Source organism: Hyperolius riggenbachi, chromosome 10, assembly GCF_040937935.1.
Source record: "Hyperolius riggenbachi isolate aHypRig1 chromosome 10, aHypRig1.pri, whole genome shotgun sequence".
Taxonomy (NCBI): domain Eukaryota; kingdom Metazoa; phylum Chordata; class Amphibia; order Anura; family Hyperoliidae; genus Hyperolius; species Hyperolius riggenbachi.
This window is the reverse complement of record NC_090655.1, coordinates 211,042,695-211,070,003: the sequence shown is the minus strand read 5'-3', so window position 1 is coordinate 211,070,003 and position 27,309 is coordinate 211,042,695. Positions and strand designations below refer to the sequence as shown.

The 27,309-nt window shown below is 40.4% G+C and overlaps 1 protein-coding gene across 1 annotated transcript in view; it reads right to left on the bottom strand.

The window, feature by feature from the left end:
* Positions 1-26,156, bottom strand: part of LOC137536784 (octapeptide-repeat protein T2-like) — a 124,668-nt gene extending 98,512 nt beyond the window's left edge. The window contains exons 1-4 of the mRNA XM_068258986.1: positions 26,105-26,156; positions 24,418-24,484; positions 22,061-22,124; positions 15,425-15,488 (exon numbers count right to left, since the gene is read on the bottom strand). Of these exons, the coding sequence (XP_068115087.1) occupies positions 15,425-15,488; positions 22,061-22,124; positions 24,418-24,484; positions 26,105-26,156 (247 nt within the window). The remainder of the gene's footprint in view (positions 1-15,424; positions 15,489-22,060; positions 22,125-24,417; positions 24,485-26,104) is intronic.
* Between the last annotated feature and the right edge of the window lie 1,153 nt (positions 26,157-27,309).

The following is a 27,309-nucleotide window of genomic DNA, read 5'->3' as shown; positions in this document are numbered from 1 at the left end:
ACTGAAATGCACACTTTATGTATCTTGAACTCACCTGTGCTGCCTTCTATCAGCATCGTCTTCTTTATTCCCAGTCTTCACCTCATCTTCTGTCACCTTTCCTGAAACGAAACACTGAAATGCACACTTTATTTATCTCGGGCTCACCTGTGTTGCCTTCTATCACCATATTCTTTTTTCCATTCTTCCACCTCACCTTCTGTCACCTTTCCTGAAACAAAACACTGAAATGCACACTTTATTTATCTCAGACTCACCTGTGCTGTCTTCTATCACCATCTTCTTCTTTTTTTCCAGTCTTCCACCTCATGTTCTGTCACCTTTCCTAAAACAAAACACTGAAATGCACACTTTATTTATCTCAGACTCACCTGTGTGCCTTCTATCACCATCTTTTTCTTTTTTTCCAGTCTTCCACCTCATCTTATGTCACCTTTACTGAAACAAAACACTGAAATGCACACTTTATTTATCTCAGACTCACCAGTGCTGCCTTCTTTCACCATCTTCTTTTTTCCAGTCTTCCACCTACTCTTCTGTCACCTTTCCTGAAACGAAACACTGAAATGCACACTTTATTTATCTTGAACTCACCTGTGCTGCCTTCTATCACCATCGTCTTCTTTATTCCCAGTCTTCCACCTCATCTTCTGTCACCTTTCCTAAAACGAAACACTGAACTGCACACTTTATTTATCTCGGGCTCACCTGTGTTGCCTTCTATCACCATCTTCTTTTTTCCATTCTTCTACCTCATCTTCTGTCACCTTTCCTGAAACGAAACACTGAAATGCACACTTTATTTATCTCGGACTCACCTGTGCTGTCTTCTATCACCATCTTCTTCTTTTTTTCCAGTCTTCCACCTCATGTTCTGTCACCTTTCCTAAAACAAAACACTGAAATGCACACTTTATTTATCTCGGACTCACCTGTGCTGCCTTCTATCACCATCTTCTTCTTTTTTTCTAGTCTCCCACCTCATCTTCTGTCACCTTTCCTGAAACGAAACACTGAAATGCACACTTTATTTATCTCGGACTCACCTGTGCTGCCTTCTATCACCATCTTCTTTTTTTCTAGTCTTCCACCTCATCTTCTGTCACCTTTCCTGAAACGAAACACTGAAATGCACACTTTATTTATCTCGGGCTCACCTGTGTTGCCTTCTATCACCATCTTATTTTTTCCATTCTTCCACCTCATCTTCTGTCACCTTTCCTGAAACAAAACACTGAAATGCACACTTTATGTATCTCAGACTCACCTGTGCTGTCTTCTATCACCATCTTATTCTTTTTTTCCAGTCTTCCACCTCATGTTCTGTCACCTTTCCTAAAACAAAACACTGAAATGCACTCTTTATTTATCTCAGACTCACCTGTGTGCCTTCTATCACCATCTTTTTCTTTTTTTCCAGTCTTCCACCTCATCTTATGTCACCTTTACTGAAACAAAACACTGAAATGCACACTTTATTTATCTCGGACTCACCTGTGCTGCCGTCTTTCACCATCTTCTTTTTTCCAGTCTTCCACCTACTCTTCTGTCACCTTTCCTGAAACGAAACACTGAAATGCACACTTTATTTATCTTGAACTCACCTGTGCTGCCTTCTATCACCATCGTCTTCTTTATTCCCAGTCTTCCACCTCATCTTCTGTCACCTTTCCTGAAACGAAACACTGAAATGCACACTTTATTTATCTCGGGCTCACCTGTGTTGCCTTCTATCACCATCTTCTTTTTTCCATTCTTCTACCTCATCTTCTGTCACCTTTCCTGAAACGAAACACTGAAATGCACACTTTATTTATCTCAGACTCACCTGTGCTGCCTTCTATCACCATCTTTTTCTTTTTTTCCAGTCTTCCACCTCATCTTATGTCACCTTTACTGAAACAAAACACTGAAATGCACACTTTATTTATCTCGGACTCACCTGTGCTGCCTTCTTTAACCGTCTTCTTTTTGCCAGTCTTCCACCTACTCTTCTGCCACCTTTCCTGAAACGAAACACTGAAATGCACACTTTATTTATCTTGAACTCACCTGTGCTGCCTTCTATCAGCATCGTCTTCTTTATTCCCAGTCTTCACCTCATCTTCTGTCACCTTTCCTGAAACGAAACACTGAAATGCACACTTTATTTATCTCGGGCTCACCTGTGTTGCCTTCTATCACCATATTCTTTTTTCCATTCTTCCACCTCACCTTCTGTCACCTTTCCTGAAACAAAACACTGAAATGCACACTTTATTTATCTCAGACTCACCTGTGCTGTCTTCTATCACCATCTTCTTCTTTTTTTTCCAGTCTTCCACCTCATGTTCTGTCACCTTTCCTAAAACAAAACACTGAAATGCACACTTTATTTATCTCAGACTCACCTGTGTGCCTTCTTTCACCATCTTCTTTTTTCCAGTCTTCCACCTCATCTTATGTCACCTTTACTGAAACAAAACACTGAAATGCACACTTTATTTATCTCAGACTCACCAGTGCTGCCTTCTTTCACCATCTTCTTTTTTCCAGTCTTCCACCTACTCTTCTGTCACCTTTCCTGAAACGAAACACTGAAATGCACACTTTATTTATCTTGAACTCACCTGTGCTGCCTTCTATCACCATCGTCTTCTTTATTCCCAGTCTTCCACCTCATCTTCTGTCACCTTTCCTAAAACGAAACACTGAACTGCACACTTTATTTATCTCGGGCTCACCTGTGTTGCCTTCTATCACCATCTTCTTTTTTCCATTCTTCTACCTCATCTTCTGTCACCTTTCCTGAAACGAAACACTGAAATGCACACTTTATTTATCTCGGACTCACCTGTGCTGTCTTCTATCACCATCTTCTTCTTTTTTTCCAGTCTTCCACCTCATGTTCTGTCACCTTTCCTAAAACAAAACACTGAAATGCACACTTTATTTATCTCGGACTCACCTGTGCTGCCTTCTATCACCATCTTCTTCTTTTTTTCTAGTCTCCCACCTCATCTTCTGTCACCTTTCCTGAAACGAAACACTGAAATGCACACTTTATTTATCTCGGACTCACCTGTGCTGCCTTCTATCACCATCTTCTTTTTTTCTAGTCTTCCACCTCATCTTCTGTCACCTTTCCTGAAACGAAACACTGAAATGCACACTTTATTTATCTCGGGCTCACCTGTGTTGCCTTCTATCACCATCTTATTTTTTCCATTCTTCCACCTCATCTTCTGTCACCTTTCCTGAAACAAAACACTGAAATGCACACTTTATGTATCTCAGACTCACCTGTGCTGTCTTCTATCACCATCTTATTCTTTTTTTCCAGTCTTCCACCTCATGTTCTGTCACCTTTCCTAAAACAAAACACTGAAATGCACTCTTTATTTATCTCAGACTCACCTGTGTGCCTTCTATCACCATCTTTTTCTTTTTTTCCAGTCTTCCACCTCATCTTATGTCACCTTTACTGAAACAAAACACTGAAATGCACACTTTATTTATCTCGGACTCACCTGTGCTGCCGTCTTTCACCATCTTCTTTTTTCCAGTCTTCCACCTACTCTTCTGTCACCTTTCCTGAAACGAAACACTGAAATGCACACTTTATTTATCTTGAACTCACCTGTGCTGCCTTCTATCACCATCGTCTTCTTTATTCCCAGTCTTCCACCTCATCTTCTGTCACCTTTCCTGAAACGAAACACTGAAATGCACACTTTATTTATCTCGGGCTCACCTGTGTTGCCTTCTATCACCATCTTCTTTTTTCCATTCTTCTACCTCATCTTCTGTCACCTTTCCTGAAACGAAACACTGAAATGCACACTTTATTTATCTCAGACTCACCTGTGCTGCCTTCTATCACCATCTTTTTCTTTTTTTCCAGTCTTCCACCTCATCTTATGTCACCTTTACTGAAACAAAACACTGAAATGCACACTTTATTTATCTCGGACTCACCTGTGCTGCCTTCTATCACCATCTTCTTCTTTTTTTTCCAGTCTTCCACCTCATCTTCTGTCACCTTTCCTAAAATGAAACACTGAAATGCACAATTAATTTATCTCGGACTCACCTGTGCTGCCTTCTATCACCATCTTCTTCTTTTTTTCTAGTCTCCCACCTCATCTTCTGTCACCTTTCCTGAAACGAAACACTAAAAAGGAACACTTTATTTATCTCGGACTCACCTGTGCTGCCTTCTATCACCATCTTCTTCTTTTTTTCTATTCTTCCACCTCATCTTCTGTCACCTTTCCTGAAACAAAACACTGAAATGCACACTTTATTTATCTTGGACTCACCTGTGCTGCCTTCTATCACCTTCTTCTTCTTTTTTCCAGTCATCCGCATCATCTTCTGTCATTTTTCCTGAAACGAAACACTGAAATGCACACTTTATGTATCTTGAACTCACCTGTGCTGCCTTCTATGAGCATCGTCTTCTTTTTTCCAGTCATCCGCATCATCTTCTGTCATTTTTCCTGAAATGAAACACTGAAATGCACACTTTATGTATCTTGAACTCACCTGTGCTGCCTTCTATCAGCATCGTCTTCTTTATTCCCAGTCTTCACCTCATCTTCTGTCACCTTTCCTGAAACGAAACACTGAAATGCACACTTTATTTATCTCGGGCTCACCTGTGTTGCCTTCTATCACCATCTTATTTTTTCCATTCTTCCACCTCATCTTCTGTCACCTTTCCTGAAACAAAACACTGAAATGCACACTTTATGTATCTCAGACTCACCTGTGCTGTCTTCTATCACCATCTTATTCTTTTTTTCCAGTCTTCCACCTCATGTTCTGTCACCTTTCCTAAAACAAAACACTGAAATGCACTCTTTATTTATCTCAGACTCACCTGTGTGCCTTCTATCACCATCTTTTTCTTTTTTTCCAGTCTTCCACCTCATCTTATGTCACCTTTACTGAAACAAAACACTGAAATGCACACTTTATTTATCTCGGACTCACCTGTGCTGCCGTCTTTCACCATCTTCTTTTTTCCAGTCTTCCACCTACTCTTCTGTCACCTTTCCTGAAACGAAACACTGAAATGCACACTTTATTTATCTTGAACTCACCTGTGCTGCCTTCTATCACCATCGTCTTCTTTATTCCCAGTCTTCCACCTCATCTTCTGTCACCTTTCCTGAAACGAAACACTGAAATGCACACTTTATTTATCTCGGGCTCACCTGTGTTGCCTTCTATCACCATCTTCTTTTTTCCATTCTTCTACCTCATCTTCTGTCACCTTTCCTGAAACGAAACACTGAAATGCACACTTTATTTATCTCAGACTCACCTGTGCTGCCTTCTATCACCATCTTTTTCTTTTTTTCCAGTCTTCCACCTCATCTTATGTCACCTTTACTGAAACAAAACACTGAAATGCACACTTTATTTATCTCGGACTCACCTGTGCTGCCTTCTTTAACCGTCTTCTTTTTGCCAGTCTTCCACCTACTCTTCTGCCACCTTTCCTGAAACGAAACACTGAAATGCACACTTTATTTATCTTGAACTCACCTGTGCTGCCTTCTATCAGCATCGTCTTCTTTATTCCCAGTCTTCACCTCATCTTCTGTCACCTTTCCTGAAACGAAACACTGAAATGCACACTTTATTTATCTCGGGCTCACCTGTGTTGCCTTCTATCACCATATTCTTTTTTCCATTCTTCCACCTCACCTTCTGTCACCTTTCCTGAAACAAAACACTGAAATGCACACTTTATTTATCTCAGACTCACCTGTGCTGTCTTCTATCACCATCTTCTTCTTTTTTTCCAGTCTTCCACCTCATGTTCTGTCACCTTTCCTAAAACAAAACACTGAAATGCACACTTTATTTATCTCAGACTCACCTGTGTGCCTTCTATCACCATCTTTTTCTTTTTTTCCAGTCTTCCACCTCATCTTATGTCACCTTTACTGAAACAAAACACTGAAATGCACACTTTATTTATCTCAGACTCACCAGTGCTGCCTTCTTTCACCATCTTCTTTTTTCCAGTCTTCCACCTACTCTTCTGTCACCTTTCCTGAAACGAAACACTGAAATGCACACTTTATTTATCTTGAACTCACCTGTGCTGCCTTCTATCACCATCGTCTTCTTTATTCCCAGTCTTCCACCTCATCTTCTGTCACCTTTCCTAAAACGAAACACTGAACTGCACACTTTATTTATCTCGGGCTCACCTGTGTTGCCTTCTATCACCATCTTCTTTTTTCCATTCTTCTACCTCATCTTCTGTCACCTTTCCTGAAACGAAACACTGAAATGCACACTTTATTTATCTCGGACTCACCTGTGCTGTCTTCTATCACCATCTTCTTCTTTTTTTCCAGTCTTCCACCTCATGTTCTGTCACCTTTCCTAAAACAAAACACTGAAATGCACACTTTATTTATCTCGGACTCACCTTGCTGCCTTCTATCACCATCTTCTTCTTTTTTTCTAGTCTCCCACCTCATCTTCTGTCACCTTTCCTGAAACGAAACACTAAAAAGGAACACTTTATTTATCTCGGACTCACCTGTGCTGCCTTCTATCACCATCTTCTTCTTTTTTTCTATTCTTCCACCTCATCTTCTGTCACCTTTCCTGAAACAAAACACTGAAATGCACACTTTATTTATCTTGGACTCACCTGTGCTGCCTTCTATCACCTTCTTCTTCTTTTTTCCAGTCATCCGCATCATCTTCTGTCATTTTTCCTGAAACGAAACACTGAAATGCACACTTTATGTATCTTGAACTCACCTGTGCTGCCTTCTATGAGCATCGTCTTCTTTTTTCCAGTCATCCGCATCATCTTCTGTCATTTTTCCTGAAATGAAACACTGAAATGCACACTTTATGTATCTTGAACTCACCTGTGCTGCCTTCTATCAGCATTGTCTTCTTTATTCCCAGTCTTCACCTCATCTTCTGTCACCTTTCCTGAAACGAAACACTGAAATGCACACTTTATTTATCTCGGGCTCACCTGTGTTGCCTTCTATCACCATCTTATTTTTTCCATTCTTCCACCTCATCTTCTGTCACCTTTCCTGAAACAAAACACTGAAATGCACACTTTATGTATCTCAGACTCACCTGTGCTGTCTTCTATCACCATCTTATTCTTTTTTTCCAGTCTTCCACCTCATGTTCTGTCACCTTTCCTAAAACAAAACACTGAAATGCACTCTTTATTTATCTCAGACTCACCTGTGTGCCTTCTATCACCATCTTTTTCTTTTTTTCCAGTCTTCCACCTCATCTTATGTCACCTTTACTGAAACAAAACACTGAAATGCACACTTTATTTATCTCGGACTCACCTGTGCTGCCGTCTTTCACCATCTTCTTTTTTCCAGTCTTCCACCTACTCTTCTGTCACCTTTCCTGAAACGAAACACTGAAATGCACACTTTATTTATCTTGAACTCACCTGTGCTGCTTTCTATCACCATCGTCTTCTTTATTCCCAGTCTTCCACCTCATCTTCTGTCACCTTTCCTGAAACGAAACACTGAAATGCACACTTTATTTATCTCGGGCTCACCTGTGTTGCCTTCTATCACCATCTTCTTTTTTCCATTCTTCTACCTCATCTTCTGTCACCTTTCCTGAAACGAAACACTGAAATGCACACTTTATTTATCTCAGACTCACCTGTGCTGCCTTCTATCACCATCTTTTTCTTTTTTTCCAGTCTTCCACCTCATCTTATGTCACCTTTACTGAAACAAAACACTGAAATGCACACTTTATTTATCTCGGACTCACCTGTGCTGCCTTCTTTAACCGTCTTCTTTTTGCCAGTCTTCCACCTACTCTTCTGTCACCTTTCCTGAAACGAAACACTGAAATGCACACTTTATTTATCTTGAACTCACCTGTGCTGCCTTCTATCACCATCGTCTTCTTTATTCCCAGTCTTCCACCTCATCTTCTGTCACCTTTCCTAAAACGAAACACTGAACTGCACACTTTATTTATCTCGGGCTCACCTGTGTTGCCTTCTATCACCATCTTCTTTTTTCCATTCTTCTACCTCATCTTCTGTCACCTTTCCTGAAACGAAACACTGAAATGCACACTTTATTTATCTCGGACTCACCTGTGCTGTCTTCTATCACCATCTTCTTCTTTTTTTCCAGTCTTCCACCTCATGTTCTGTCACCTTTCCTAAAACAAAACACTGAAATGCACACTTTATTTATCTCGGACTCACCTGTGCTGCCTTCTATCACCATCTTCTTCTTTTTTTCTAGTCTCCCACCTCATCTTCTGTCACCTTTCCTGAAACGAAACACTGAAATGCACACTTTATTTATCTCAGACTCACCTGTGTGCCTTCTATCACCATCTTTTTCTTTTTTTCCAGTCTTCCACCTCATCTTATGTCACCTTTACTGAAACAAAACACTGAAATGCACACTTTATTTATCTCAGACTCACCAGTGCTGCCTTCTTTCACCATCTTCTTTTTTCCAGTCTTCCACCTACTCTTCTGTCACCTTTCCTGAAACGAAACACTGAAATGCACACTTTATTTATCTTGAACTCACCTGTGCTGCCTTCTATCACCATCGTCTTCTTTATTCCCAGTCTTCCACCTCATCTTCTGTCACCTTTCCTAAAACGAAACACTGAACTGCACACTTTATTTATCTCGGGCTCACCTGTGTTGCCTTCTATCACCATCTTCTTTTTTCCATTCTTCTACCTCATCTTCTGTCACCTTTCCTGAAACGAAACACTGAAATGCACACTTTATTTATCTCGGACTCACCTGTGCTGTCTTCTATCACCATCTTCTTCTTTTTTTCCAGTCTTCCACCTCATGTTCTGTCACCTTTCCTAAAACAAAACACTGAAATGCACACTTTATTTATCTCGGACTCACCTGTGCTGCCTTCTATCACCATCTTCTTCTTTTTTTCTAGTCTCCCACCTCATCTTCTGTCACCTTTCCTGAAACGAAACACTGAAATGCACACTTTATTTATCTCGGACTCACCTGTGCTGCCTTCTATCACCATCTTCTTTTTTTCTAGTCTTCCACCTCATCTTCTGTCACCTTTCCTGAAACGAAACAATGAAATGCACACTTTATTTATCTCGGGCTCACCTGTGTTGCCTTCTATCACCATCTTATTTTTTCCATTCTTCCACCTCATCTTCTGTCACCTTTCCTGAAACAAAACACTGAAATGCACACTTTATGTATCTCAGACTCACCTGTGCTGTCTTCTATCACCATCTTATTCTTTTTTTCCAGTCTTCCACCTCATGTTCTGTCACCTTTCCTAAAACAAAACACTGAAATGCACTCTTTATTTATCTCAGACTCACCTGTGTGCCTTCTATCACCATCTTTTTCTTTTTTTCCAGTCTTCCACCTCATCTTATGTCACCTTTACTGAAACAAAACACTGAAATGCACACTTTATTTATCTCGGACTCACCTGTGCTGCCGTCTTTCACCATCTTCTTTTTTCCAGTCTTCCACCTACTCTTCTGTCACCTTTCCTGAAACGAAACACTGAAATGCACACTTTATTTATCTTGAACTCACCTGTGCTGCCTTCTATCACCATCGTCTTCTTTATTCCCAGTCTTCCACCTCATCTTCTGTCACCTTTCCTGAAACGAAACACTGAAATGCACACTTTATTTATCTCGGGCTCACCTGTGTTGCCTTCTATCACCATCTTCTTTTTTCCATTCTTCTACCTCATCTTCTGTCACCTTTCCTGAAACGAAACACTGAAATGCACACTTTATTTATCTCAGACTCACCTGTGCTGCCTTCTATCACCATCTTTTTCTTTTTTTCCAGTTTTCCACCTCATCTTATGTCACCTTTACTGAAACAAAACACTGAAATGCACACTTTATTTATCTCGGACTCACCTGTGCTGCCTTCTTTAACCGTCTTCTTTTTGCCAGTCTTCCACCTACTCTTCTGCCACCTTTCCTGAAACGAAACACTGAAATGCACACTTTATTTATCTTGAACTCACCTGTGCTGCCTTCTATCAGCATCGTCTTCTTTATTCCCAGTCTTCACCTCATCTTCTGTCACCTTTCCTGAAACGAAACACTGAAATGCACACTTTATTTATCTCGGGCTCACCTGTGTTGCCTTCTATCACCATATTCTTTTTTCCATTCTTCCACCTCACCTTCTGTCACCTTTCCTGAAACAAAACACTGAAATGCACACTTTATTTATCTCAGACTCACCTGTGCTGTCTTCTATCACCATCTTCTTCTTTTTTTTCCAGTCTTCCACCTCATGTTCTGTCACCTTTCCTAAAACAAAACACTGAAATGCACACTTTATTTATCTCAGACTCACCTGTGTGCCTTCTATCACCATCTTTTTCTTTTTTTCCAGTCTTCCACCTCATCTTATGTCACCTTTACTGAAACAAAACACTGAAATGCACACTTTATTTATCTCAGACTCACCAGTGCTGCCTTCTTTCACCATCTTCTTTTTTCCAGTCTTCCACCTACTCTTCTGTCACCTTTCCTGAAACGAAACACTGAAATGCACACTTTATTTATCTTGAACTCACCTGTGCTGCCTTCTATCACCATCGTCTTCTTTATTCCCAGTCTTCCACCTCATCTTCTGTCACCTTTCCTAAAACGAAACACTGAACTGCACACTTTATTTATCTCGGGCTCACCTGTGTTGCCTTCTATCACCATCTTCTTTTTTCCATTCTTCTACCTCATCTTCTGTCACCTTTCCTGAAACGAAACACTGAAATGCACACTTTATTTATCTCGGACTCACCTGTGCTGTCTTCTATCACCATCTTCTTCTTTTTTTCCAGTCTTCCACCTCATGTTCTGTCACCTTTCCTAAAACAAAACACTGAAATGCACACTTTATTTATCTCGGACTCACCTGTGCTGCCTTCTATCACCATCTTCTTCTTTTTTTCTAGTCTCCCACCTCATCTTCTGTCACCTTTCCTGAAACGAAACACTGAAATGCACACTTTATTTATCTCGGACTCACCTGTGCTGCCTTCTATCACCATCTTCTTTTTTTCTAGTCTTCCACCTCATCTTCTGTCACCTTTCCTGAAACGAAACACTGAAATGCACACTTTATTTATCTCGGGCTCACCTGTGTTGCCTTCTATCACCATCTTATTTTTTCCATTCTTCCACCTCATCTTCTGTCACCTTTCCTGAAACAAAACACTGAAATGCACACTTTATGTATCTCAGACTCACCTGTGCTGTCTTCTATCACCATCTTATTCTTTTTTTCCAGTCTTCCACCTCATGTTCTGTCACCTTTCCTAAAACAAAACACTGAAATGCACTCTTTATTTATCTCAGACTCACCTGTGTGCCTTCTATCACCATCTTTTTCTTTTTTTCCAGTCTTCCACCTCATCTTATGTCACCTTTACTGAAACAAAACACTGAAATGCACACTTTATTTATCTCGGACTCACCTGTGCTGCCGTCTTTCACCATCTTCTTTTTTCCAGTCTTCCACCTACTCTTCTGTCACCTTTCCTGAAACGAAACACTGAAATGCACACTTTATTTATCTTGAACTCACCTGTGCTGCCTTCTATCACCATCGTCTTCTTTATTCCCAGTCTTCCACCTCATCTTCTGTCACCTTTCCTGAAACGAAACACTGAAATGCACACTTTATTTATCTCGGGCTCACCTGTGTTGCCTTCTATCACCATCTTCTTTTTTCCATTCTTCTACCTCATCTTCTGTCACCTTTCCTGAAACGAAACACTGAAATGCACACTTTATTTATCTCAGACTCACCTGTGCTGCCTTCTATCACCATCTTTTTCTTTTTTTCCAGTCTTCCACCTCATCTTATGTCACCTTTACTGAAACAAAACACTGAAATGCACACTTTATTTATCTCGGACTCACCTGTGCTGCCTTCTTTAACCGTCTTCTTTTTGCCAGTCTTCCACCTACTCTTCTGCCACCTTTCCTGAAACGAAACACTGAAATGCACACTTTATTTATCTTGAACTCACCTGTGCTGCCTTCTATCAGCATCGTCTTCTTTATTCCCAGTCTTCACCTCATCTTCTGTCACCTTTCCTGAAACGAAACACTGAAATGCACACTTTATTTATCTCGGGCTCACCTGTGTTGCCTTCTATCACCATATTCTTTTTTCCATTCTTCCACCTCACCTTCTGTCACCTTTCCTGAAACAAAACACTGAAATGCACACTTTATTTATCTCAGACTCACCTGTGCTGTCTTCTATCACCATCTTCTTCTTTTTTTTCCAGTCTTCCACCTCATGTTCTGTCACCTTTCCTAAAACAAAACACTGAAATGCACACTTTATTTATCTCAGACTCACCTGTGTGCCTTCTATCACCATCTTTTTCTTTTTTTCCAGTCTTCCACCTCATCTTATGTCACCTTTACTGAAACAAAACACTGAAATGCACACTTTATTTATCTCAGACTCACCAGTGCTGCCTTCTTTCACCATCTTCTTTTTTCCAGTCTTCCACCTACTCTTCTGTCACCTTTCCTGAAACGAAACACTGAAATGCACACTTTATTTATCTTGAACTCACCTGTGCTGCCTTCTATCACCATCGTCTTCTTTATTCCCAGTCTTCCACCTCATCTTCTGTCACCTTTCCTAAAACGAAACACTGAACTGCACACTTTATTTATCTCGGGCTCACCTGTGTTGCCTTCTATCACCATCTTCTTTTTTCCATTCTTCTACCTCATCTTCTGTCACCTTTCCTGAAACGAAACACTGAAATGCACACTTTATTTATCTCGGACTCACCTGTGCTGTCTTCTATCACCATCTTCTTCTTTTTTTCCAGTCTTCCACCTCATGTTCTGTCACCTTTCCTAAAACAAAACACTGAAATGCACACTTTATTTATCTCGGACTCACCTGTGCTGCCTTCTATCACCATCTTCTTCTTTTTTTCTAGTCTCCCACCTCATCTTCTGTCACCTTTCCTGAAACGAAACACTGAAATGCACACTTTATTTATCTCGGACTCACCTGTGCTGCCTTCTATCACCATCTTCTTTTTTTCTAGTCTTCCACCTCATCTTCTGTCACCTTTCCTGAAACGAAACACTGAAATGCACACTTTATTTATCTCGGGCTCACCTGTGTTGCCTTCTATCACCATCTTATTTTTTCCATTCTTCCACCTCATCTTCTGTCACCTTTCCTGAAACAAAACACTGAAATGCACACTTTATGTATCTCAGACTCACCTGTGCTGTCTTCTATCACCATCTTATTCTTTTTTTCCAGTCTTCCACCTCATGTTCTGTCACCTTTCCTAAAACAAAACACTGAAATGCACTCTTTATTTATCTCAGACTCACCTGTGTGCCTTCTATCACCATCTTTTTCTTTTTTTCCAGTCTTCCACCTCATCTTATGTCACCTTTACTGAAACAAAACACTGAAATGCACACTTTATTTATCTCGGACTCACCTGTGCTGCCGTCTTTCACCATCTTCTTTTTTCCAGTCTTCCACCTACTCTTCTGTCACCTTTCCTGAAACGAAACACTGAAATGCACACTTTATTTATCTTGAACTCACCTGTGCTGCCTTCTATCACCATCGTCTTCTTTATTCCCAGTCTTCCACCTCATCTTCTGTCACCTTTCCTGAAACGAAACACTGAAATGCACACTTTATTTATCTCGGGCTCACCTGTGTTGCCTTCTATCACCATCTTCTTTTTTCCATTCTTCTACCTCATCTTCTGTCACCTTTCCTGAAACGAAACACTGAAATGCACACTTTATTTATCTCAGACTCACCTGTGCTGCCTTCTATCACCATCTTTTTCTTTTTTTCCAGTCTTCCACCTCATCTTATGTCACCTTTACTGAAACAAAACACTGAAATGCACACTTTATTTATCTCGGACTCACCTGTGCTGCCTTCTATCACCATCTTCTTCTTTTTTTTCCAGTCTTCCACCTCATCTTCTGTCACCTTTCCTAAAATGAAACACTGAAATGCACAATTAATTTATCTCGGACTCACCTGTGCTGCCTTCTATCACCATCTTCTTCTTTTTTTCTAGTCTCCCACCTCATCTTCTGTCACCTTTCCTGAAACGAAACACTAAAAAGGAACACTTTATTTATCTCGGACTCACCTGTGCTGCCTTCTATCACCATCTTCTTCTTTTTTTCTATTCTTCCACCTCATCTTCTGTCACCTTTCCTGAAACAAAACACTGAAATGCACACTTTATTTATCTTGGACTCACCTGTGCTGCCTTCTATCACCTTCTTCTTCTTTTTTCCAGTCATCCGCATCATCTTCTGTCATTTTTCCTGAAACGAAACACTGAAATGCACACTTTATGTATCTTGAACTCACCTGTGCTGCCTTCTATGAGCATCGTCTTCTTTTTTCCAGTCATCCGCATCATCTTCTGTCATTTTTCCTGAAATGAAACACTGAAATGCACACTTTATGTATCTTGAACTCACCTGTGCTGCCTTCTATCAGCATCGTCTTCTTTATTCCCAGTCTTCACCTCATCTTCTGTCACCTTTCCTGAAACGAAACACTGAAATGCACACTTTATTTATCTCGGGCTCACCTGTGTTGCCTTCTATCACCATCTTATTTTTTCCATTCTTCCACCTCATCTTCTGTCACCTTTCCTGAAACAAAACACTGAAATGCACACTTTATGTATCTCAGACTCACCTGTGCTGTCTTCTATCACCATCTTATTCTTTTTTTCCAGTCTTCCACCTCATGTTCTGTCACCTTTCCTAAAACAAAACACTGAAATGCACTCTTTATTTATCTCAGACTCACCTGTGTGCCTTCTATCACCATCTTTTTCTTTTTTTCCAGTCTTCCACCTCATCTTATGTCACCTTTACTGAAACAAAACACTGAAATGCACACTTTATTTATCTCGGACTCACCTGTGCTGCCGTCTTTCACCATCTTCTTTTTTCCAGTCTTCCACCTACTCTTCTGTCACCTTTCCTGAAACGAAACACTGAAATGCACACTTTATTTATCTTGAACTCACCTGTGCTGCCTTCTATCACCATCGTCTTCTTTATTCCCAGTCTTCCACCTCATCTTCTGTCACCTTTCCTGAAACGAAACACTGAAATGCACACTTTATTTATCTCGGGCTCACCTGTGTTGCCTTCTATCACCATCTTCTTTTTTCCATTCTTCTACCTCATCTTCTGTCACCTTTCCTGAAACGAAACACTGAAATGCACACTTTATTTATCTCAGACTCACCTGTGCTGCCTTCTATCACCATCTTTTTCTTTTTTTCCAGTCTTCCACCTCATCTTATGTCACCTTTACTGAAACAAAACACTGAAATGCACACTTTATTTATCTCGGACTCACCTGTGCTGCCTTCTTTAACCGTCTTCTTTTTGCCAGTCTTCCACCTACTCTTCTGCCACCTTTCCTGAAACGAAACACTGAAATGCACACTTTATTTATCTTGAACTCACCTGTGCTGCCTTCTATCAGCATCGTCTTCTTTATTCCCAGTCTTCACCTCATCTTCTGTCACCTTTCCTGAAACGAAACACTGAAATGCACACTTTATTTATCTCGGGCTCACCTGTGTTGCCTTCTATCACCATATTCTTTTTTCCATTCTTCCACCTCACCTTCTGTCACCTTTCCTGAAACAAAACACTGAAATGCACACTTTATTTATCTCAGACTCACCTGTGCTGTCTTCTATCACCATCTTCTTCTTTTTTTCCAGTCTTCCACCTCATGTTCTGTCACCTTTCCTAAAACAAAACACTGAAATGCACACTTTATTTATCTCAGACTCACCTGTGTGCCTTCTATCACCATCTTTTTCTTTTTTTCCAGTCTTCCACCTCATCTTATGTCACCTTTACTGAAACAAAACACTGAAATGCACACTTTATTTATCTCAGACTCACCAGTGCTGCCTTCTTTCACCATCTTCTTTTTTCCAGTCTTCCACCTACTCTTCTGTCACCTTTCCTGAAACGAAACACTGAAATGCACACTTTATTTATCTTGAACTCACCTGTGCTGCCTTCTATCACCATCGTCTTCTTTATTCCCAGTCTTCCACCTCATCTTCTGTCACCTTTCCTAAAACGAAACACTGAACTGCACACTTTATTTATCTCGGGCTCACCTGTGTTGCCTTCTATCACCATCTTCTTTTTTCCATTCTTCTACCTCATCTTCTGTCACCTTTCCTGAAACGAAACACTGAAATGCACACTTTATTTATCTCGGACTCACCTGTGCTGTCTTCTATCACCATCTTCTTCTTTTTTTCCAGTCTTCCACCTCATGTTCTGTCACCTTTCCTAAAACAAAACACTGAAATGCACACTTTATTTATCTCGGACTCACCTTGCTGCCTTCTATCACCATCTTCTTCTTTTTTTCTAGTCTCCCACCTCATCTTCTGTCACCTTTCCTGAAACGAAACACTAAAAAGGAACACTTTATTTATCTCGGACTCACCTGTGCTGCCTTCTATCACCATCTTCTTCTTTTTTTCTATTCTTCCACCTCATCTTCTGTCACCTTTCCTGAAACAAAACACTGAAATGCACACTTTATTTATCTTGGACTCACCTGTGCTGCCTTCTATCACCTTCTTCTTCTTTTTTCCAGTCATCCGCATCATCTTCTGTCATTTTTCCTGAAACGAAACACTGAAATGCACACTTTATGTATCTTGAACTCACCTGTGCTGCCTTCTATGAGCATCGTCTTCTTTTTTCCAGTCATCCGCATCATCTTCTGTCATTTTTCCTGAAATGAAACACTGAAATGCACACTTTATGTATCTTGAACTCACCTGTGCTGCCTTCTATCAGCATTGTCTTCTTTATTCCCAGTCTTCACCTCATCTTCTGTCACCTTTCCTGAAACGAAACACTGAAATGCACACTTTATTTATCTCGGGCTCACCTGTGTTGCCTTCTATCACCATCTTATTTTTTCCATTCTTCCACCTCATCTTCTGTCACCTTTCCTGAAACAAAACACTGAAATGCACACTTTATGTATCTCAGACTCACCTGTGCTGTCTTCTATCACCATCTTATTCTTTTTTTCCAGTCTTCCACCTCATGTTCTGTCACCTTTCCTAAAACAAAACACTGAAATGCACTCTTTATTTATCTCAGACTCACCTGTGTGCCTTCTATCACCATCTTTTTCTTTTTTTCCAGTCTTCCACCTCATCTTATGTCACCTTTACTGAAACAAAACACTGAAATGCACACTTTATTTATCTCGGACTCACCTGTGCTGCCGTCTTTCACCATCTTCTTTTTTCCAGTCTTCCACCTACTCTTCTGTCACCTTTCCTGAAACGAAACACTGAAATGCACACTTTATTTATCTTGAACTCACCTGTGCTGCTTTCTATCACCATCGTCTTCTTTATTCCCAGTCTTCCACCTCATCTTCTGTCACCTTTCCTGAAACGAAACACTGAAATGCACACTTTATTTATCTCGGGCTCACCTGTGTTGCCTTCTATCACCATCTTCTTTTTTCCATTCTTCTACCTCATCTTCTGTCACCTTTCCTGAAACGAAACACTGAAATGCACACTTTATTTATCTCAGACTCACCTGTGCTGCCTTCTATCACCATCTTTTTCTTTTTTTCCAGTCTTCCACCTCATCTTATGTCACCTTTACTGAAACAAAACACTGAAATGCACACTTTATTTATCTCGGACTCACCTGTGCTGCCTTCTTTAACCGTCTTCTTTTTGCCAGTCTTCCACCTACTCTTCTGCCACCTTTCCTGAAACGAAACACTGAAATCCACACTTTATTTATCTTGAACTCACCTGTGCTGCCTTCTATCACCATCGTCTTCTTTATTCCCAGTCTTCCACCTAATCTTCTGTCACCTTTCCTGAAACGAAACACTGAAATGCACACTTTATTTATCTCGGGCTCACCTGTGTTGCCTTCTATCACCATCTTCTTTTTTCCATTCTTCTACCTCATCTTCTGTCACCTTTCCTGAAACGAAACACTGAAATGCACACTTTATTTATCTCGGACTCACCTGTGTGCCTTCTATCACCATCTTTTTCTTTTTTTCCAGTTTTCCACTTCATCTTATGTCACCTTTACTGAAACGAAACACTGAAATGCACACTTTATTTATCTTGGACTCACCTGTGCTGCCTTCTATCACCTTCTTCTTCTTTTTTCCAGTCATCCACATCATCTTCTGTCATTTTTCCTGAAACGAAACACTGAAATGCACACTTTATGTATCTTGAACTCACCTGTGCTGCCTTCTATCAACATCGTCTTCTTTATTCCCAGTCTTCACCTCATCTTCTGTCACCTTTCCTGAAACGAAACACTGAAATGCACACTTTATTTATCTCGGGCTCACCTGTGTTGCCTTCTATCACCATCTTCTTTTTTCCATTCTTCCACCTCATCTTCTGTCACCTTTCCTGAAACAAAACACTGAAATGGACACTTTATTTTTCTCAGACGCACCTGTGCTGTCTTCTATCACCATCTTCTTCTTTTTTTCCAGTCTTCCACCTCATGTTCTGTCACCTTTCCTAAAACAAAACACTGAAATGCACACTTTATTTATCTCAGACTCACCTGTGTGCCTTCTATCACCATCTTTTTCTTTTTTTTCCAGTCTTCCACCTCATCTTATGTCACCTTTACTGAAACAAAACACTGAAATGCACACTTTATTTATCTCGGACTCACCTGTGCTGCCTTCTTTCACCATCTTCTTTTTTCCAGTCTTCCACCGATTCTTCTGTCACCTTTCCTGAAACGAAACACTGAAATGCACACTTTATTTATCTTGAACTCACCTGTGCTGCCTTCTATCACCATCGTCTTCTTTATTCCCAGTCTTCCACCTCATCTTCCGTCACCTTTCCTAAAACGAAACACTGAAATGCACACTTTATTTATCTCGGGCTCACCTGTGTTGCCTTCTATCACCATCTTCTTTTTTCCTTTCTTCTACCTCATCTTCTGTCACCTTTCCTGAAACAAAACACTGAAATGCACACTTTATTTATCTCGGACTCACCTGTGTGCCTTCTATCACCATCTGTTTCTTTTTTTCCAGTTTTCCACTTCATCTTATGTCACCTTTACTGAAACAAAACACTGAAATGCACACTTTATTTATCTCGGACTCACCTGTGCTGCCTTCTATCACCTTCTTCTTCTTTTTTCCAGTCATCCGCATCATCTTCTGTCATTTTTCCTGAAACGAAACACTGAAAAGCACACTTGATTTTATCTTGAACTCACCTGTACTCCCTTCTATCAGCATCGTCTTCTTTATTCCCAGTCTTCACCTCATCTTCTGTCACCTTTCCTGAAACGAAACACTGAAATGCACACTTTATTTATCTCGGGCTCACCTGTGTTGCCTTCTATCACCATCTTCGTTTTTCCATTCTTCCACCTCATCTTCTGTCACCTTTCCTGAAACAAAACACTGAAATGCACACTTTATTTATCTCAGACTCACCTGTGCTGTCTTCTATCACCATCTTCTTCTTTTTTTCCAGTCTTCCACCTCATGTTCTGTCACCTTTCCTAAAACAAAACACTGAAATGCACACTTTATTTATCTCGGACTCACCTATGCTGCCTTCTATCACCATCTTCTTCTTTTTTTTCCAGTCTTCCACCTCATCTTCTGTCACCTTTCCTAAAATGAAACACTGAAATGCACAATTAATTTATCTCGGACTCACCTGTGCTGCCTTCTATCACCATCTTCTTCTTTTTTTCTAGTCTCCCACCTCATCTTCTGTCACCTTTCCTGAAACGAAACACTAAAAAGGAACACTTTATTTATCTCGGACTCACCTGTGCTGCCTTCTATCACCATCTTCTTCTTTTTTTCTATTCTTCCACCTCATCTTCTGTCACCTTTCCTGAAACAAAACACTGAAATGCACACTTTATTTATCTTGGACTCACCTGTGCTGCCTTCTATCACCTTCTTCTTCTTTTTTCCAGTCATCCGCATCATCTTCTGTCATTTTTCCTGAAACGAAACACTGAAATGCACACTTTATGTATCTTGAACTCACCTGTGCTGCCTTCTATGAGCATCGTCTTCTTTTTTCCAGTCATCCGCATCATCTTCTGTCATTTTTCCTGAAATGAAACACTGAAATGCACACTTTATGTATCTTGAACTCACCTGTGCTGCCTTCTATCAGCATCGTCTTCTTTATTCCCAGTCTTCACCTCATCTTCTGTCACCTTTCCTGAAACGAAACACTGAAATGCACACTTTATTTATCTTGGGCTCACCTGTGTTGCCTTCTATCACCATATTCTTTTTTCCATTCTTCCACCTCACCTTCTGTCACCTTTCCTGAAACAAAACACTGAAATGCACACTTTATTTATCTCAGACTCACCTGTGCTGTCTTCTATCACCATCTTCTTCTTTTTTCCATTCTTCTACCTCATCTTCTGTCACCTTTCCTGAAACAAAACACTGAAATGCACACTTTATTTATCTCAGACTCACCTGTGTGCCTTCTATCACCATCTTTTTCTTTTTTTCCAGTCTTCCACCTCATCTTATGTCACCTTTACTGAAACAAAACACTGAAATGCACACTTTATTTATCTCAGACTCACCAGTGCTGCCTTCTTTCACCATCTTCTTTTTTCCAGTCTTCCACCTACTCTTCTGTCACCTTTCCTGAAACGAAACACTGAAATGCACACTTTATTTATCTTGAACTCACCTGTGCTGCCTTCTATCACCATCGTCTTCTTTATTCCCAGTCTTCCACCTCATCTTCTGTCACCTTTCCTAAAACGAAACACTGAACTGCACACTTTATTTATCTCGGGCTCACCTGTGTTGCCTTCTATCACCACCTTCTTTTTTCCATTCTTCTACCTCATCTTCTGTCACCTTTCCTGAAACGAAACACTGAAATGCACACTTTATTTATCTCGGACTCACCTGTGCTGTCTTCTATCACCATCTTCTTCTTTTTTTCCAGTCTTCCACCTCATGTTCTGTCACCTTTCCTAAAACAAAACACTGAAATGCACACTTTATTTATCTCGGACTCACCTGTGCTGCCTTCTATCACAATCTTCCTCTTTTTTTCTAGTCTCCCACCTCATCTTCTGTCACCTTTCCTGAAACGAAACACTGAAATGCACACTTTATTTATCTCGGACTCACCTGTGCTGCCTTCTATCACCATCTTCTTTTTTTCTAGTCTTCCACCTCATCTTCTGTCACCTTTCCTGAAACGAAACACTGAAATGCACACTTTATTTATCTCGGGCTCACCTGTGTTGCCTTCTATCACCATCTTATTTTTTCCATTCTTCCACCTCATCTTCTGTCACCTTTCCTGAAACAAAACACTGAAATGCACACTTTATGTATCTCAGACTCACCTGTGCTGTCTTCTATCACCATCTTATTCTTTTTTTCCAGTCTTCCACCTCATGTTCTGTCACCTTTCCTAAAACAAAACACTGAAATGCACTCTTTATTTATCTCAGACTCACCTGTGTGCCTTCTATCACCATCTTTTTCTTTTTTTCCAGTCTTCCACCTCATCTTATGTCACCTTTACTGAAACAAAACACTGAAATGCACACTTTATTTATCTCGGACTCACCTGTGCTGCCGTCTTTCACCATCTTCTTTTTTCCAGTCTTCCACCTACTCTTCTGTCACCTTTCCTGAAACGAAACACTGAAATGCACACTTTATTTATCTTGAACTCACCTGTGCTGCCGTCTATCACCATCGTCTTCTTTATTCCCAGTCTTCCACCTCATCTTCTGTCACCTTTCCTGAAACGAAACACTGAAATGCACACTTTATTTATCTCAGACTCACCTGTGCTGCCTTCTATCACCATCTTTTTCTTTTTTTCCAGTCTTCCACCTCATCTTATGTCACCTTTACTGAAACAAAACACTGAAATGCACACTTTATTTATCTCGGACTCACCTGTGCTGCCTTCTTTAACCGTCTTCTTTTTGCCAGTCTTCCACCTACTCTTCTGCCACCTTTCCTGAAACGAAACACTGAAATGCACACTTTATTTATCTTGAACTCACCTGTGCTGCCTTCTATCACCATCGTCTTCTTTATTCCCAGTCTTCCACCTAATCTTCTGTCACCTTTCCTGAAACGAAACACTGAAATGCACACTTTATTTATCTCGGGCTCACCTGTGTTGCCTTCTATCACCATCTTCTTTTTTCCATTCTTCTACCTCATCTTCTGTCACCTTTCCTGAAACGAAACACTTAAATGCACACTTTATTTATCTCGGACTCACCTGTGTGCCTTCTATCACCATCTTTTTCTTTTTTTCCAGTTTTCCACTTCATCTTATGTCACCTTTACTGAAACGAAACACTGAAATGCACACTTTATTTATCTTGGACTCACCTGTGCTGCCTTCTATCACCTTCTTCTTCTTTTTTCCAGTCATCCACATCATCTTCTGTCATTTTTCCTGAAACGAAACACTGAAATGCACACTTTATGTATCTTGAACTCACCTGTGCTGCCTTCTATCAACATCGTCTTCTTTATTCCCAGTCTTCACCTCATCTTCTGTCACCTTTCCTGAAACGAAACACTGAAATGCACACTTTATTTATCTCGGGCTCACCTGTGTTGCCTTCTATCACCATCTTCTTTTTTCCATTCTTCCACCTCATCTTCTGTCACCTTTCCTGAAACAAAACACTGAAATGCACACTTTATTTATCTCAGACGCACCTGTGCTGTCTTCTATCACCATCTTCTTCTTTTTTTCCAGTCTTCCACCTCATGTTCTGTCACCTTTCCTAAAACAAAACACTGAAATGCACACTTTATTTATCTCAGACTCACCTGTGTGCCTTCTATCACCATCTTTTTCTTTTTTTTCCAGTCTTCCACCTCATCTTATGTCACCTTTACTGAAACAAAACACTGAAATGCACACTTTATTTATCTCGGACTCACCTGTGCTGCCTTCTTTCACCATCTTCTTTTTTCCAGTCTTCCACCTATTCTTCTGTCACCTTTCCTGAAACGAAACACTGAAATGCACACTTTATTTATCTTGAACTCACCTGTGCTGCCTTCTATCACCATCGTCTTCTTTATTCCCAGTCTTCCACCTCATCTTCTGTCACCTTTCCTAAAACGAAACACTGAAATGCACACTTTATTTATCTCGGGCTCACCTGTGTTGCCTTCTATCACCATCTTCTTTTTTCCTTTCTTCTACCTCATCTTCTGTCACCTTTCCTGAAACAAAACACTGACATGCACACTTTATTTATCTCGGACTCACCTGTGTGCCTTCTATCACCATCTGTTTCTTTTTTTCCAGTTTTCCACTTAATCTTATGTCACCTTTACTGAAACGAAACACTGAAATGCACACTTTATTTATCTCGGACTCACCTGTGCTGCCTTCTATCACCTTCTTCTTCTTTTTTCCAGTCATCCGCATCATCTTCTGTCATTTTTCCTGAAACGAAACACTGAAAAGCACACTTGATTTTATCTTGAACTCACCTGTACTCCCTTCTATCAGCATCGTCTTCTTTATTCCCAGTCTTCACCTCATCTTCTGTCACCTTTCCTGAAACGAAACACTGAAATGCACACTTTATTTATCTCGGGCTCACCTGTGTTGCCTTCTATCACCATCTTCGTTTTTCCATTCTTCCACCTCATCTTCTGTCACCTTTCCTGAAACAAAACACTGAAATGCACACTTTATTTATCTCGGACTCACCTGTGCTGCCTTCTATCACCATCTTCTTTTTTTCTAGTCTTCCACCTCATCTTCTGTCACCTTTCCTGAAACAAAACACTGAAATGCACACTTTATTTATCTCGGACTCACCTGTGCTGCCGTCTTTCACCATCTTCTTTTTTCCAGTCTTCCACCTACTCTTCTGTCACCTTTCCTGAAACGAAACACTGAAATGCACACTTTATTTATCTTGAACTCACCTGTGCTGCCTTCTATCACCATCGTCTTCTTTATTCCCAGTCTTCCACCTCATCTTCTGTCACCTTTCCTGAAACGAAACACTGAAATGCACACTTTATTTATCTCAGACTCACCTGTGCTGCCTTCTATCACCATCTTTTTCTTTTTTTCCAGTCTTCCACCTCATCTTATGTCACCTTTACTGAAACAAAACACTGAAATGCACACTTTATTTATCTCGGACTCACCTGTGTGCCTTCTATCACCATCTTTTTCTTTTTTTCCAGTTTTCCACTTCATCTTATGTCACCTTTACTGAAACGAAACACTGAAATGCACACTTTATTTATCTTGGACTCACCTGTGCTGCCTTCTATCACCTTCTTCTTCTTTTTTCCAGTCATCCACATCATCTTTTGTCATTTTTCCTGAAACGAAACACTGAAATGCACACTTTATGTATCTTGAACTCACCTGTGCTGCCTTCTATCAACATCGTCTTCTTTATTCCCAGTCTTCACCTCATCTTCTGTCACCTTTCCTGAAACGAAACACTGAAATGCACACTTTATTTATCTCGGGCTCACCTGTGTTGCCTTCTATCACCATCTTCTTTTTTCCATTCTTCCACCTCATCTTCTGTCACCTTTCCTGAAACAAAACACTGAAATGCACACTTTATTTATCTCAGACGCACCTGTGCTGTCTTCTATCACCATCTTCTTCTTTTTTTCCAGTCTTCCACCTCATGTTCTGTCACCTTTCCTAAAACAAAACACTGAAATGCACACTTTATTTATCTCAGACTCACCTGTGTGCCTTCTATCACCATCTTTTTCTTTTTTTTCCAGTCGTCCACCTCATCTTATGTCACCTTTACTGAAACAAAACACTGAAATGCACACTTTATTTATCTCGGACTCACCTGTGCTGCCTTCTTTCACCATCTTCTTTTTTCCAGTCTTCCACCTATTCTTCTGTCACCTTTCCTGAAACGAAACACTGAAATGCACACTTTATTTATCTTGAACTCACCTGTGCTGCCTTCTATCACCATCGTCTTCTTTATTCCCAGTCTTCCACCTCATCTTCTGTCACCTTTACTGAAACGAAACACTGAAATGCACACTTTATTTATCTCGGACTCACCTGTGCTGCCTTCTATCACCTTCTTCTTCTTTTTTCCAGTCATCCGCATCATCTTCTGTCATTTTTCCTGAAACGAAACACTGAAAAGCACACTTGATTTTATCTTGAACTCACCTGTACTCCCTTCTATCAGCATCGTCTTCTTTATTCCCAGTCTTCACCTCATCTTCTGTCACCTTTCCTGAAACGAAACACTGAAATGCACACTTTATTTATCTCGGGCTCACCTGTGTTGCCTTCTATCACCATCTTCGTTTTTCCATTCTTCCACCTCATCTTCTGTCACCTTTCCTGAAACAAAACACTGAAATGCACACTTTATTTATCTCGGACTCACCTGTGCTGCCTTCTATCACCATCTTCTTTTTTTCTAGTCTTCCACCTCATCTTCTGTCACCTTTCCTGAAACAAAACACTGAAATGCACACTTTATTTATCTCGGACTCACCTGTGCTGCCGTCTTTCACCATCTTCTTTTTTCCAGTCTTCCACCTACTCTTCTGTCACCTTTCCTGAAACGAAACACTGAAATGCACACTTTATTTATCTTGAACTCACCTGTGCTGCCTTCTATCACCATCGTCTTCTTTATTCCCAGTCTTCCACCTCATCTTCTGTCACCTTTCCTGAAACGAAACACTGAAATGCACACTTTATTTATCTCAGACTCACCTGTGCTGCCTTCTATCACCATCTTTTTCTTTTTTTCCAGTCTTCCACCTCATCTTATGTCACCTTTACTGAAACAAAACACTGAAATGCACACTTTATTTATCTCGGACTCACCTGTGTGCCTTCTATCACCATCTTTTTCTTTTTTTCCAGTTTTCCACTTCATCTTATGTCACCTTTACTGAAACGAAACACTGAAATGCACACTTTATTTATCTTGGACTCACCTGTGCTGCCTTCTATCACCTTCTTCTTCTTTTTTCCAGTCATCCACATCATCTTTTGTCATTTTTCCTGAAACGAAACACTGAAATGCACACTTTATGTATCTTGAACTCACCTGTGCTGCCTTCTATCAACATCGTCTTCTTTATTCCCAGTCTTCACCTCATCTTCTGTCACCTTTCCTGAAACGAAACACTGAAATGCACACTTTATTTATCTCGGGCTCACCTGTGTTGCCTTCTATCACCATCTTCTTTTTTCCATTCTTCCACCTCATCTTCTGTCACCTTTCCTGAAACAAAACACTGAAATGCACACTTTATTTATCTCAGACGCACCTGTGCTGTCTTCTATCACCATCTTCTTCTTTTTTTCCAGTCTTCCACCTCATGTTCTGTCACCTTTCCTAAAACAAAACACTGAAATGCACACTTTATTTATCTCAGACTCACCTGTGTGCCTTCTATCACCATCTTTTTCTTTTTTTTCCAGTCGTCCACCTCATCTTATGTCACCTTTACTGAAACAAAACACTGAAATGCACACTTTATTTATCTCGGACTCACCTGTGCTGCCTTCTTTCACCATCTTCTTTTTTCCAGTCTTCCACCTATTCTTCTGTCACCTTTCCTGAAACGAAACACTGAAATGCACACTTTATTTATCTTGAACTCACCTGTGCTGCCTTCTATCACCATCGTCTTCTTTATTCCCAGTCTTCCACCTCATCTTCTGTCACCTTTCCTAAAACGAAACACTGAAATGCACACTTTATTTATCTCGGGCTCACCTGTGTTGCCTTCTATCACCATCTTCTTTTTTCCTTTCTTCTACCTCATCTTCTGTCACCTTTCCTGAAACAAAACACTGAAATGCACACTTTATTTATCTCGGACTCACCTGTGTGCCTTCTATCACCATCTGTTTCTTTTTTTCCAGTTTTCCACTTAATCTTATGTCACCTTTACTGAAACGAAACACTGAAATGCACACTTTATTTATCTCGGACTCACCTGTGCTGCCTTCTATCACCTTCTTCTTCTTTTTTCCAGTCATCCGCATCATCTTCTGTCATTTTTCCTGAAACGAAACACTGAAAAGCACACTTGATTTTATCTTGAACTCACCTGTACTCCCTTCTATCAGCATCGTCTTCTTTATTCCCAGTCTTCACCTCATCTTCTGTCACCTTTCCTGAAACGAAACA